The sequence below is a fragment of the Asterias amurensis genome, chromosome 16 (assembly GCF_032118995.1).
Source record: "Asterias amurensis chromosome 16, ASM3211899v1".
Taxonomy (NCBI): Eukaryota; Metazoa; Echinodermata; class Asteroidea; order Forcipulatida; family Asteriidae; genus Asterias; species Asterias amurensis.
Genome location: NC_092663.1, coordinates 346,127 through 361,397, shown reverse-complemented (window position 1 = coordinate 361,397; position 15,271 = coordinate 346,127). Strand labels below are relative to the sequence as shown.

The following is a 15,271-nucleotide window of genomic DNA, read 5'->3' as shown; positions in this document are numbered from 1 at the left end:
GCGCTGAGGGTAGGGAACGCCTGTGTTGTTAGTTGACGCATCATGCGCCGTCCAAATTCTTCAAGGGATTCTGTGTCATATGGATGGCAGTTCTGAACGGGGTATTTTGTTTTCCCAAACATTGTTAGAAGATGTTCCCTAATTTGGTTGTAGTTTCCCTTAATGTCCGCGCCTTGCCTCTCTGTGCCCCGACTAACTGCAAGAGTTTTATACCATCATCCCAATTTAGTTTACTTTACTTTATTTCATCTCAAGGCATAACAGAATACAGTTTATACTTATTATGATTTATGCATGTTTAAATATAAAGATCAGAATAATAACATTTGAATAACACCACCTAGAGATGCAGGGGACCCACAAAAAGCAAAGCTTGTCGAGTGCGAGTCCCCTGTGAACTTAAACAACAATGAAGCTATGATTTCAAATTTGGTCAGGAATGCATGGAAATCACTGGACCCATTGTAGTATGAAATTTTAGGCAAGGATGACAGAGGGTGGGTTGAGTTTGATTGTTTTGGTATTACTGGCAAAGTAGAGTGTTGGGGCAGGCTAACAGAATACTTGTCTTTTTGTCCAACAAAGGCTTTGTCTGCACCCACCTTTTGTGGGGGAGCTTGCTTTTGTGTTGGTAATATTGTGGCTTAATGTCTACCTCTAGGCCAAGGACTGCAGGTTTTTGTTCTATTGTGTCACCAAATAAAATTAGGACACCCAGAGATTCAGCATTGTAAGGGTCGAATGCACTTGCTCCTTTGTCACTTTGAATAGACCCCAGAATGTGTGTTGGCAAAGGTGGCCCTTTATCATCGATTACTTTCAACGTTGCATCAATCAATTTGTCCCCCGTTGTTTCTACAGGTTTCCCTGTAGTATTTAGGGCTGGATTTGGGGGTTTTAAAAACAGATCTTTGATTGTCTTCTGCAACGCAGAATTGTTGTCATACATTTTCCCAACAATTGCGATCATTGCCCCTATGCTTGATTGAACAAAATGCGTAATTTGTGATGTGTTTGCCTTCACACCACCTTTGTCAATACACCAATATGCTTGGATAGGGCATCCAATGACGTTATTATTTTATTTTGTCTGTTTCTACCGGTTCATTTTTAGGTAAAGAGGCATCCATTTTTAGTAAGTTCTTGTCCAACAACTCATTCAACTAGTGTTAATAATGCCTTCTGTGAGTGATGCTCAGCAGTTTGACCAGGATAACAGGCTACTTCACTTAGCTAAATTTTATATGTAGCCAAAAGTTAGCGTTGCCGTTCTGCCTTTTTTTTTCTTCATTATAATACCTTCCTCTACGATTATATCATTTTATGCCTTATGGTTAACAAGCAAGAACAAGCACAACAAAGGAGAACAACAAATTCATCCACAATGATTAATTTAAAGCTTGATAATAAATGGCACAATATCAATTTTTATAAGTGGGCTGGGCAACTGAATTTCAGCAGAACCGAGAATGTCGAGATGTAGATTTGGAAAAGTTTCCGTATGGCGCCACCACTTTTTCATTCGAAATAAAATAATATAGTATCTAATTTACCTGATTGATATATCCCTTTTTGTAAAAATGAGCGAAAAAGTGGTGGCGCCATACGGAAAGTTATCCGTAGATTTTGGCATTGACAAATTTAGCAGAACCTTAGGACTAGACCCAGTAACTGGGGCGCTGTATTCCTTTTTCGAAATTTTGACACTTCCTGTCAACGCGCCCCAGCCGATAAAACCGGTGCCGATAAAGTGCAACATTTTCATAAAAAAAATCATAAATGTCACACCAAAAATGCCCCAAAATGACGGAAATAATTAACGAATTACCTTCAAAAATGCCAAATGGTCTTTCCATATGTTTAAGATGTAACTCCAGGCGTGAAATTGCACCGACGGAAATTTGTCCGGCTAAACAATTATGATTTTTTAGCGGTCTGCATCTCTTCTGTTGTTTAAATGTGCGCGGTACCGCGTGCCACAGATGTGCAGTGCATTGTGGGTCCGGAATCATTGATATTATTTCTTTTTCCAGGACGAACGTGGGTGAAAAACACACTATCTGCACAAGTCCGTTCATCATAGAAAGAAAAACAAACACGCGAATCGTGCTTTGTGTTCAAATCACATGTCCGAGCGTCTGGGAACCACGAAATACTGGTACCCTGTGCGAGCCTGCCATCATTCAGCAAGTACAAATGAAAATACACATCAAGGAACACACACAATTCCATACTTACATATTTGTTGCTATTTTACTAGTAGTACTTCACTTAATACCACACCCCTGTGACAAGTTACAACAATGATCGGTTACTAATTACATTACTCAAATCACTGCTTGAAATCAACTGTTTTTATGTATGATTTAAGTTCCTTTAAAAATACAATATGTACAATATATACTCATAAACAAGTTTCAATACCATTTAACATGTACACTGAGCCAAATAAACAATTTATGAACAGGTTAAGTACACTTGTAATTTTGCATTAAACACTATTTTTACTCAAACTTAACTCAGGTTGTGTTTACTTTCAAATATACTTTGAAAACAAGTCTGACAAATTTTAGGCATGAATATATGAAATTTGCAAAGAAGCAAAGGTGAAAAAAGAAACACTTTGAAACATTTTTTGATTGTTTAAATAAATGACCAGACACTTGGGAAAAACACGATCTACATATTGAACTGTTTATATGTATGTCAGATTATCAAGTCGAATTCTAGTCCACCCTTCCTTGCTGACATAGCCTCAATTTTGTCAATATGACTATTTGGTAAGAGTCATACAGCCCTGGTTCACATTTACCCCATTAAGGTCCCTATTCCACAGGGTTTAGGCTGCTTGTTTCAAGAATATCCCTGAGATTTTACCACTTGCTCCGGTTTACTTTTCCCCGGGTTTATGCCCATTTGCCGGGGCAGACGGAGGGTACAGCAGTCTGAAGTGTGAAACTGCTTGCTGTTAATTCCCAGGGAATATTATAGTGTGATATAAGGGCTTGACAACACATTGCTTGTGCCAATATCTTTGCTGCTCTACAGTTAACATTCATTTGAGTACAATTTAACCTAAATTCTCCCATGTCAGATCTCAAAAATGGCAGACATTTTCCTGGCCACAAGTGCACTCTCATAGTTTCTTGTAAACACTTTTGTTAATTGTCACTTGGTTTACCCAAACATATGCATTAAATAACAAACCTGTTAACATTTGGCCTCATAACTAGTCATCAAAATTGCAAGAAAATAATCAAAGAAAAATAAACAGCCTTGTTGTACCCGAACTCTTGTATTATTTTGGTAAGAGATTACATCTTTCTCAAACTACAGAGGAGCCGTTTCTCACAGTGTTTTATTCTGTCAACAGCTCCATTGCTTGTTACCAAGTCAGTTTCAATATTAAACATTATTTTGAGTAATTACCAATAGTGTCCAGTGCCTTTGAGTGCAGTTCGTGATGTCCAGCAGTAATGGTTTCTTGACAGCATTCAGCTAACAATTAGCATAAGAAATGGTACGCGATGTAGTTAATATCACATTCACCAGCAGTAATGGTTTCTTGACAGCATTCAGCTAACAATTAACATAAGAAATGGTATGCGATGTAGTTAATATCACATTTATCAGCAGTAATGGTTTCTTGACAGCATTCAGCTAACAATTAACATAAGAAATGGTAGGCAATGTAGTTAATATCACATTTACCAGGAGTAATGGTTTCTTGACAGCATTCAGCTAACAATTAACATAAGAAATGGTACGCGATGTAGTTAATATCACATTTACCCGCAGAAATGGTTTCTCGAAAGCATTCAGCTAACAATTAACATAAGAAATGATCAGAAGCTCTGTTAATTCTTCCCAATGCTGTCACATGAAACATCTTCTTAACTTTGAAACAATACAGCAGTCAAAAAATAATCTAGTTCTTCCATTTCTTGAAAGCTAAATGAAAGCTATACTTCGTGTACATACTTTTAAGAAATCAAAACATAACAATATGTAAATTTTGTATCCACAATTGTACCAAAACTACATATACAAGTACATGAATCCCACACAATACAAGTATATACATATTTGTTTAAAATGTACCAATTGTCATTGTAGGTTCATTACAACTCTTTGTAATATGCAAGCGCATAAAAAGGAAGGGACACCAAGGTCTTCGCTGATGGAAATAAAAAAATAATCAAAACCATGAGTAACAGATTCAAATTAGATTAAGTCAATACTTCTTCTAACTATCCCTTCAAATGTTTAGTTAAAAGCTTTTGTCCATTAACTGTTGTAGCCCATTCTTAACTTAAATTGGCAACAGTTTGTTTTGCATCTCTAAGTAAATGGGTAACATTGCCTTGGATCGGGCGAGTTGTCCATGAAAAACGCTTGAAACTGATTGTTTTGAAAATGCATATGGTTGGAAAGATGTTTTAAAAGTAAAAAAAATATCCACACAAATATCAGGACTCAAAACTGCATGGTTTTTCTTCACTTTGCATATTAACAAGGTCAGCCATTTTTTTAATTTTGACCCCAATAGAGTGCCGTGTTAGTCAACAACGTATAAGGACAGTCATGCACTTTAGAGACATATTTGTGTGGATTATTAATTCTACTTTGAAGACATCTTTCTAACCATATGCATTTCATAATGAATGGTTTAAAGCATTTTTCATAGACCAACTCGCCCGATCCAAGGCAACAACAAGTCCCTAAGTAACATCCAGGAGCTATATCTGTATCTTGAGTCACGTTCATTGAATTGACTCAAAGTGTTTTGGGCAATCAACTAACACAATGACTGCTGGACCACGCTTACCAAACACCAACCATTTTTAATCAGTTCATAACATCTGGGGACAACTGGTCCCAGTGCAATGTTTGCTTAGCAAAGAAGTATGTCAAGCAGTAATTTTGGCTTGACAGCTTTATAAAACTATGGGCCCTGCTCTCCACACTTTGCCATTTCCCACTACTCAAGTCTGTGAGTGTTTGATGCGTACATTGGAGAAACAATAAATGTATTGACTAAAGTCTATGCAGTATGGACAGATGGAGGGTGTTAATATTCATACTGCACTGATTGAGGATAATACCATGAATTCAACAAGGTAAACAAATATCACATATAACCCTTTCATACATAACTCTGATTTATTGAATGTTGATCCATTGAACTTGTGAACCTGCATAGCTTGCACGCAAATTCAAGCTTTTTGGAGTAGGGCGAGATCCCTGCCTTTATGTTTGTTTTTATTTTAATTCACAAATAATACTGGCGAGAACATTTAGTTCAAAAGACCAAAAATAGAATTGGCTAAATATTACTTGCTGATGTTTGTTTTCCCACAAAGATGTAGCAGCCAGAAGGCAGTAAGGTTTGCTAAATCCTCAGGCCAGAGTCAAAGTGTAGCAGCCAGAGGGCAATTAGGTTTGCTAAATCCTCAGGCCAGAGTCAAAGTGTAGCAGTCATAGGGCAGTTAGGTTTGCTAAATCCTCAGGCCAGAGTCAAAGTGTAGCAGCCAGAAGGCAGTTAGGTTTGCTAAATCCTCAGGCCAGAGTCAAAGTGTAGCAGTCAGAAGGCAGTTAGGTTTGCTAAATCCTCCAGGCCAGAGTCAAAGTGTAGCAGCCAGAAGGCAGTTAGGTTTGCTAAATCCTCAGGCCAGAGTCAAAGTGTAGCAGCCAGAAGGCAGTAAGGTTTGCTAAATCCTCAGGCTGGAGTCAAAGATGTAGCAGCCAGAGGGCAGTTAGGTTTGCTAAATCCTCAGGCCAGAGTCAAAGTGTAGCAGTCAGAGGGCAGTTAGGTTTGCTAAATCCTCAGGCTGGAGTCAAAGATGTAGCAGCCAGAAGGCAGTAAGGTTTGCTAAATCCTCAGGCCAGAGTCAAAGTGTAGCAGCCAGAGGCAGTTAGGTTTGCTTAATCCTCAGGCCAGAGTCAAAGTGTTTCAATCATTATTTCAATTTTGGAAGTTCAACTGGTGTAAAAAGTTACAACTAAACGGTAAACAAACACATAATAAATAAGTCTTTAACCTATTTTTGATAATAAATTCTAGCGGTCATGAGGCTATAAAAAATATATATACATTTTTGCAAATGTTTAAACTGGACATAATTCTTGATAAAAGGTAAATGTAAGAAACTACCATGTGGAAATGTAAGATCATAGCATGATTGATATCTTCTTATAGCTGGATCTAGATCACTATACATGTACATACATTCTGTTCATCGTTTCCAATGCAGTTTCAAATGCACTTAATTACAACAACCAACAAGTACCCAAATAAGCCATTTGCGAATTAGATTTGTATAATGTCTGGCACATTGACTTGCTTAGTTACAATGACTATAAATAGAGACAGTTACTAAGTCAAATGGTTCGGGGCAGGCCTTTGCATAGGAACCTCCAGATGAGCAAACCCTAGTGTACCGTGCACATTCATTCAGAATTGTGTCTGGGTGTTCCCCGTTTCAAAAGCTTGCCCCTTATCATGTGACATGTAGCAACTTTCTCGGTAGAGGATTTCAAATTTGAATGGTAACTTGTGGTCATCAAGTACATGTTTGTACTGGACAGTATTCAAACCTAACACGTTGGCTCATTAGAAACTACCTTAAGTAGTTTCCTTATTTTGTATCTGTATAACAGTTAAGCAATACTCCAACCCTCTATGGAGTCAATATGTTATGTATTAATAATATGATTACATGACAATAAATACAATTACATTCTGGAACATGCATGCAGTAATGGTGTTGGCAGACCTACGGCATTCACTGTGTAGAAGTCCACAAGCTGAACAAGGTCAGTGAACTTGGTATTCCCGTCATCAAGTGTATAAAAGATTTGACCTCCAGTATCAATCTGAAATTCAGAATAAAGAGTCATACATAAATCACATTCAGAATATGATGTATAAACAATGAATGTTTAGCAAACAATTGCTGCTTCAAATTCTGGTTTTGATCTTGAAGACAAGGTCAAAATTGGGTCACATGTGTGCATTGTTTGTTCAGTTTTTGAAGACCTTTCCAATGATGTGTACAATGTAGGTGCATTCTCTTGAAAGAGTTTAATAACTTTGGTTTAATGTAATTTTGTTTGTTTGTTTGTTTTTTTATTTCCAAATATCACAATAAATAATCATGAAATATACAAGAAATAAGAACAACGAGTGATATGAGGAGGGCACTAGGAAAAGGCATGGGCTTATACAGAACCTGGACCCTTTATAATGTAAATGATTGGCTATGAAGTCATCTTGAATCATTGATTTAGCTCTGTCTTTACCTTAAGGTTTAAGTATGCTAAATTTCAAGGTATAACTCAACTTAATTCTGTAATTGCTTCAGAAAAGAATGCCTACTATTAGCCTTCAGGCCGGAAGTCTTTTATTTTTTGAGTGAGAAATGACCTCTTTCTTAAACATTACACTACTTCAGAGGGAGCCGGTTCTCACAATATTTTATAATACCAACAGCTCCCCATTGCTTGCTACCAAGTAAGTTTCTGATTCTAACAATTATTTTTACCGAAAGTGTCCAGTGCCTTTACTGAGGAATTCAAACAAAAGGTGGACATGTTGGATACTATAAGAACAAACAGTAGAGAGTTTGTTAAAGAAATGATATTAGAAGGAGTTAAGTACAAGCTGAACGAGTGATACTGAAGTAAATACAGTTTGCTTACAGCGTTAATTTGGTAGTGTTTAACTTTTTGATTGAAGCTGAAGGACAACACATATGCAGCAGGTATTCTCTGTGATTCTCTAATGATGAACATCCCATCCACCATTCCTTTCTTGGCAAACAACTCATGTGTTTGCTCACGGGTTAGTCCACTGTGAAACCACGGCTGAGTCATATGAATACCTGCAAGTTACAAGCAAGATTACAAAACATTTTGATAGTCTACATTGAGTGTTATTTTTACTTTAGGTTGTCATGACACTTGTGTCAATGAGCAAGATACTTTACTTCTGCTTCTCTTCATCACCCAGAGGTATAAATGAGTACCTGTATGAGGGTGGTTGATATTTTGTATGAAAATAATACAAGTGAGAATATTGTTCTCTGACTATTACTTTGATGTTATGTCACTCTTGATGAAAGTGTAGAAATGACAAAAAGATTTATGACAAATGCATACTCAACTTTAGTTTCATTACAAACTAAAGTATCATCTTGAAAATGAATGTCTTTCCAAGTTGAAAAGTATAATGAGAAAAGTTTAAGTTAGAGAATAGACTCTTAAATGTTGATTTGTGACTACAATGTACTTGACGTCTTGGGCTTGCCCCATCCACCTTCGGCCAATTATACCGTGTCTGGAGGAACAAACGCCTCAAGCTCACAACCAAGCTGAGGGTATTTACGACCTGTGCCCTCGCCATCCTACTCTAGGCTCAGGAAGATGGACACTTCGAGCTGATAACACACGAAGGCTCCAAGCCTTCAGCCTCAGCTGTCAACGATGCATTCCGGGTGTCAGGTGGTCTGATTTCATAACTAACACAACAATCTCGGAGACCACTGACATCGAGGACATCCGTGTGACCATCTCCCTGAGACGTCATTCCCTCTTTGGCCATGTCAGACGGCTCCCAGAGGATACACCTACCCATATGGCCCTCAAGCTGAGCGTGGAAGCACGGGGGAGGATCCTGCCCCTGCCCAGCCTGGAAGAGGCCAAGCGGCCGACCTCGCAGCACCTGGGTAGGCCAACTGGGGGCAGACTTTGAGTCCTGGGCTGGGCAGATGTGGCACTCGGCAGCAGAACGCATTGGTGATGATGATGTACTTGCCTTCGGCTTGTACATTCTATCCATGAATCAACACTTTCTTGTCCATTCTCCTTAAGGGTCATTCCGTGTCAATTCAACACGCTTTTGGACCTGACCTTCACGGATTTAAATGAAATTCGGTGTGCTGATTGGACTCGCTGAGAAATGCCTAAATCCCAAATTTTATGTAATTCGAATCATTATTTTGGGAGATACGGGTTAACGAACTTTTGACTAATTAGCATGACCTGCTATGTTTGGACAATCATATCTCCAAAAGTAAAACACCTACAAAGATAATATTTACATCGTTTTGAAGCTCTTGACATGGCCCACATTTGAAAACATAAAACCAAAAAATGTCCACGCACCACCGAAAAAATACGCAAAAATTTGACCTTTTACCTTGATTTACGAAAATGCGTATTTTTCAAAATGCGCAATTTTTTTTTAAATGCAAGTTTAAGATGTAAGCAACATTATTCTGAAAAATTGTGATGGGCGCTTTTACAGTTTTTTTTAAATGATTTTCTGAACATTGGCTATCAAGGCCAAAACCATAAAAACGCATTGTACAACATACACAATGTACAGTGTACAGAATATTGTGTGGTAGTGTGTACACACACATTAAAAACCATGTCACCCTGGTAATAATATGGAGTCCAAAAGTCTATTTCATGACATGACTTAATGAGCTAATTCATTTCATCCCTTAATTTAATATGTGTATCCGACATACTGTATACATGTTATACAATGTACAGTGTACAGAGTATTCACATTTAGTGCTTTAAAAGCTTTATTTAGTCCTTTAAAAGTCAAGTCATGATCATAGAGAAAAATGTGTTGTGACCCATTTAAATCACAAAGCAAGAAAAAAAAGCAGGCTTAAGGCAGGTATCGTTTAGGTTTATACTGGAGCATCCAAGTCTTTATTTCACTTGAGCACACAGCACCGGCTGTCGCAAGTAGATATCTGAACTTTCGCCTGAGAAAATACTCCCAACAACTGAAAGTTTTAGAAGTGATCCAGAAGTTAAGGGACCATCAATGACATCTGCACATCAGGATGTTTTAGTGCAGCCAAATACCGACATTAACACTATCAATGAGGCTATGACAATTATTGGTGTATCTCCTATCATAAGTAAGAAGAAAGCTCATGGAAGTTACATGGAAAACAAGGTTGAGAAAATAGAGACAACAATTAAGCAGAAACTGGAAACTGCTACAGGAAAATAGTTCGGTGACGATGAAAGTGAGATGATAACTCAGTTGAAACAAAAGTTTAATTCCTTGACCAAGAAAAGTGAAAAAATTCATGTCTTGAGTGTCTTAGCAGTGAGTTGGAGTGTAAAAAGAATAGCAGATGAATTTGGAGCATCAAACTACATGCCAAGAAAATCAAAGAAACTGGTGAATTAGCAGGGAATCCTTTCCATTCCAAATCCTAGAGCTGGAAATCTCTTTCATCAAAAATGGTGCAAACTGTGAGAGACTTTTACTTGTTCGAGTCTGTCAGCAGACAAATGCCAGGGATGAAAGACTTTGTATCGGTTACTGTTGATGGTGAGAAGAAACATCTCCAGAAACATTTTGATCTTTGTATCTGAAAGAAGTGTTTGAACTTTTCAAGGAACATCCTCCTGAAAGTTTTGCTGAAAATTTGCTGAACTTGGGCTGAAGCAGTGCATCCTTGCCGGATCTAGTGGAATGCATTTAGTTTGTGTTCGTACTATACATCAAAATGTGAAACTCGAAAGGTGAATGATTATCTTTGAATTTCTAATGTATCATGTACACATTACTACACATTACACTGTATATGTACATGTATGTATATGTACATGTACAATGCGTTTTTATGGTTTTGGCCTTGTTAAAAAAATCATAACAAAAAAGCTGTAAGAGTGCCCATCACAATTTTTCAGATTATTGTTGCTTACATTTTAAACTTGCATTAAAAAAAAAATTACGCATTTTGAAAATTACGCATTTTCGCAGGTCAAGGTCAAAGGTCAAATTTTTGCGTATTTTTTCAGTGGTGCGTGGAAATTTTTTGATTTTATGTTATCAAATGTGGGCCATGTCAAGAGCTTCAAAATGATGTAAATATTATCTCGGTAGGTGTTTTACTTTTGGAGATATGATTGTCCAAACATAGCAGGTCATGCTAATTAGTCAAAAGTTCGTTAACCTGTATCTCCCAAAATAATGATCCGAATCACATAAAATTTGGGATTTGGGCATTTCTCAGGGAGTCCAATCAGCACACCGAATTTCATTTAAATCCGTGAAGGTCAGGTCCAAAAGCGTGTTGAATTGACACGGAATGACCCTTAACGTAATTTGATCCTGACTGGTTTGCCTCAAGCGCCCTAAACTACACTAACCTGAGCTGAATCCACCAACTCTATGACCAGAAGGGACGCTTGCACTATGATGTAAGACTCCTCTTGGACTGCCACCATTGTGTCTAGGACTGCTTGGTTGTGGACTGTTGGTACCTGCAGTATGTAAAGGATTGAATACAAAGCGTGGACTCCCAGCTGTAGCTTGTCTTGGACTAGTCAAAGAGGGCCCTTCAAATGAGCGCTGGCCACCTCGTTTCTAGAAATAAACAAATGGGATAGCAAACCGATCATGAATTGCTTAGTCTGTACAACGTATGTCTGTATCAATGTTTCTAGTGCAATAATAAATGGCCCAACTTCAAGCAGATTTTTGTGCTTACATCAGAAGCAAATTTGCTAAGGTACATGTATGTGTAAATGTATTTCATTTTAGGTGCCCATTTTGAGCGTTCACCATGGATTTGTATTGTTACACCTTTTGCACGCAGTAAGCACCGGAAGGTTAGCTTGCTTTTCGTGTGCTTAAGGTTAGCAGCGCTATGAATTGGAAATCATACAGTAAGCACAAAATCAGCCGCTAAGCAGCTCTATGAAAGAGAGCCCATTAAACAATGTCTGTAATGAAGTGAAGGTTCTGAAAAGTGGGTAGTGTTCAACTCAATCCAGGGTAAACCAACATTCATAAATACCCCAGACAGTTCCGCTACTCCTATTGGTGGAGAGCACATCACGTTGGGGTGTTTAAACGGTTGATAATGACCAGCTGGAGCTGTATATAACCAGCTGGCTTCCGTGTGTTGGGTGCGCGCGTACGCCAATCCATAGCTATTAGTAACGGCGCATAATCTAATTCTAAGTGCGCGCGCGTAATCTATTTCTAAGCGCGCGCGCGTACACACAATCCACGCACATAAAACAGATTCTTCACAATGGCCTCTGTGGTCTGTGTGTAATTCATGGCCTGTAACATCAGGTGGTGAAATACTAGCAAGGCATGGATCGTAACTATCCTCGCTGCTAACATAGATTCAAAGTGAGAAATGCCGTCAGTCACTGCTCTGATTGGTTCTCATCCTGATCAAATGACACCTCTGGTTGGTTGGCTCAGGGCTATTGTGTGGGTTGCCCATTGTGTGAAAAAGCCCTGTGTAGTGGGGGCGTGTCAGTAGACGGTGGGATATCAGGGGAGGAGGGTGGTTAATGCTTACCCTCCAATTGAATCCCTCCTGCCTTGCTATGGCGATGGCTTCACTTGGATTATCAATAACACGGCCTTGGTTACCTGAGAAATCCATTGCGGCTCGTTCCGTGCAATTTTTCAAGTCCTGATCAAAAGAAACACGCAGTTGATAAGATTTTAACATTTGTTTCAATAAATATCTCAAACTAAAAACACCAGGTAACAAAAAAGTTTCATGAGAAAAACTACACTCTAACCCGGCTTAGGCTCTTCATTTATTTTTGAATGCACTCCTACTCTATTTTGTACAATGAATCTGAGCATAGTTTTCCCTTAACATTTCTGTACACTTTCCAGTCATTTTAAGTCCATGTAGCTTTTAACAGGTTACACTAGCTATCTTAGTTGCGATGTTCCTCAGTATTTATGGGTACTTGCGTATGGTTATGGAAATTTTATGTAAACGAAATACATAGTAATAGTTTGAGAATGTTCATGCATTAAATAAAAAATCCCAACTTGCGAGGAAAAAATAAAATCAAACTTTGATTTTCCATGAGTCAGCTTGACTTTCAATCCATTAGCATTACGCCCGGTTCATATCTTCCTGTGAATGCCAATGCTATACACAAATTTACGTCACAAATTCACAACAAATAAATAACATCAGTTGAATTGTGCTCAACTCTATCAAAAATCTTATCGCATTCGAATTCCAAATGTGTGACCCTGGCTTTATACCTTGATTGCATTATCTGAGTCCAGTACTTTGCTCTTGGCTGTTCTGTGCATGGCGCTGTTGTAGTTTTCTCGTAATAATGCTCCGTATTTAACAAGCCGCATTGTAGCCAACCAACACTGACGTGATCGTTCACTCTCAGTACAAAAATACTTCATGTCTTTCAATTCACATTTTCCTTTGCATGGCTGGAAAAAAAAGAATCAGACAATAATAAAGTTATTAGCATAATCAACATTTACCAATACAATACCACCCATTCAAAAGAACTTAAATACCCACAACATCACTGACAAAATGCTCACACATTTCTGTCTTATTTATAAAGAAGAAAAAAAAAGAAGAAAAAAAACCTAAAACTATAAAGTCTTCGCAACTTGGTTTCATGATGTCAGCATAATATTTAAACCTTACAAAAGACCAATAAGTTTCATGAACTATAACGGGGTGCTAGGAGGTCCACATTTTCAAGACGTAAAGAGAGAACTACTTTTTTAAACACCTCTCTCTCCATCCACAGTGATTAAATATCAACACTTTCTGTGCATGTTAGAATCAGTGTGCATTGAATACAATGTTCCTTTAATTTTCTTCAACAAAACTACAGAATTATATCACATCTTTAAAGTCACTGGACACGTTTGGTCATTGTTAAAGACCAGTGGATCCCAATGTATGCATAAAGTAAAAAATCTGTGAAAATTTGGACTCGATCAGTCATCAAAGTTCAAGTGAATAATGAAGAAGAAAAAAAATTCTTGCACAAATTTGTGAGCTTTCAGATGCCTAAAAAAAAAGCTTCACGTCTGAAACATTTTTCAAAATTGGGTGAGAAAATACATGTTACTCATAATCTATGTTAATTTAAGGGAGCCATTTCTCACAATGTTTTATCAACAGCTCTCAATTGCTTGTTACCAAGTAGCTTTTGATGCTACGTGTAAAAATAATTCTGAGTAATTAACAATAGTATCCAGTGCCTTTAAAGAGATTGCATGTGAAGAGTCGTTAAGGTAAACAAAGGGGGTTTGACATATTACAGTTTAGTCCTACAGTACAGTCAATGGCTTGTGTAATAGTTTATTCACCTTTGTACAAAACATGAAGTCTGTCGGAGCATGATATTTTTTCTTTGCATTTGTGACTTGATAGATGTTGACATCGCTAAATTGCACACAGAAATGAAGATGCCTCGGGTCCTGTCCAAAATAAAATATTACAATACTGAAAGTCAATTCACATAAAGCAAACAAAGTTGGCTTGCTGGCTCTTTGCACACCATAACAGATGCATTATGAAAAGCTAATATTATTCACAAGTTGTACTAGTTAAGCCCAGTTCATACTTCCTGCATCTACCTGTACATAGGCTAGGGAACAAAAGCATCTCGCTTACCTTATACCTAAATTGCTGCTTATTCTTGAACCAGTGTACCTTATATATCATACCTCATTATTGCTTTTGTAATTTCGACATAAATGTGCATAATGGTATTGTATGACAGTATTGAAATAAACATTAGGGGGGCCTACTGAATGAATGAATGAATGAACGAATGAATGTGAAGCGAGGTTCAAAACACAAAAAAATACTTCACTGAAAGAGTTACGTATTTGCTGTACGCAAGTAAGAATCTAAATGCAAAGATAATCTAAGACAATTCATCAGATTTTGTTCTTTTGAGAACGTGTCTTGCTTTATAATCTACTTCTGCAGAGTAGATTTTTGGAACTTGGGAGACTTCTCAGTTCTAAAAAGAACTGTCCTGCTTTTTAACTAATACCTGGGCAGAAGGTAGAAAATCGGCCGAGACTACCACTTTTTTAGCTAATAGTGGAATGTTATTAGCTGCACTAATGCAGAGTGAGTTCTTATATGGTTGGTCTCAATGTTTGAACTAGCTTTATCTGATCAACATCCAGAGACTGCAAAACCATAACATAAACAATTATAACACTAAGACTACCTGTTGCAGCTAGTCAAAACAGCTAATGAGTTATGAGTATATACTGACCTTTGAATTACCCTTACTTGAGTAATGAAGCCCTGATTCACGCAACATGAAAAACATCTTCTTCCAGGACTTCTTATGTCCTTCCCTGACATGCAAGTAACCCTGGATTTCAGGAATCTTATCTGCTGTTGACAACAAATCCTATCAAAGGGATTAACAAAGCCAATAAGAATCTGATAAGAATAAG

At 37.7% G+C, this 15,271-nt stretch overlaps 1 protein-coding gene across 6 annotated transcripts in view; it reads right to left on the bottom strand.

Annotated features, from left to right (window-relative positions):
* Positions 1-2,339: 2,339 nt before the first annotated feature.
* The window catches only part of LOC139948654 (growth factor receptor-bound protein 14-like), a 61,233-nt gene continuing 48,301 nt past the window's right edge, over positions 2,340-15,271 (bottom strand). For all 6 annotated transcript variants that reach the window (XM_071946866.1, XM_071946872.1, XM_071946867.1 and 3 more), the window contains 7 exons: positions 15,085-15,225; positions 14,159-14,269; positions 13,073-13,258; positions 12,360-12,476; positions 11,191-11,407; positions 7,702-7,883; positions 2,340-6,876 (listed from right to left, as the gene is read on the bottom strand). In XM_071946866.1, coding sequence (XP_071802967.1) covers positions 6,736-6,876; positions 7,702-7,883; positions 11,191-11,407; positions 12,360-12,476; positions 13,073-13,258; positions 14,159-14,269; positions 15,085-15,225 — 1,095 coding nt within the window. In that variant the 3' untranslated portion in view covers positions 2,340-6,735. The remainder of the gene's footprint in view (positions 6,877-7,701; positions 7,884-11,190; positions 11,408-12,359; positions 12,477-13,072; positions 13,259-14,158; positions 14,270-15,084; positions 15,226-15,271) is intronic.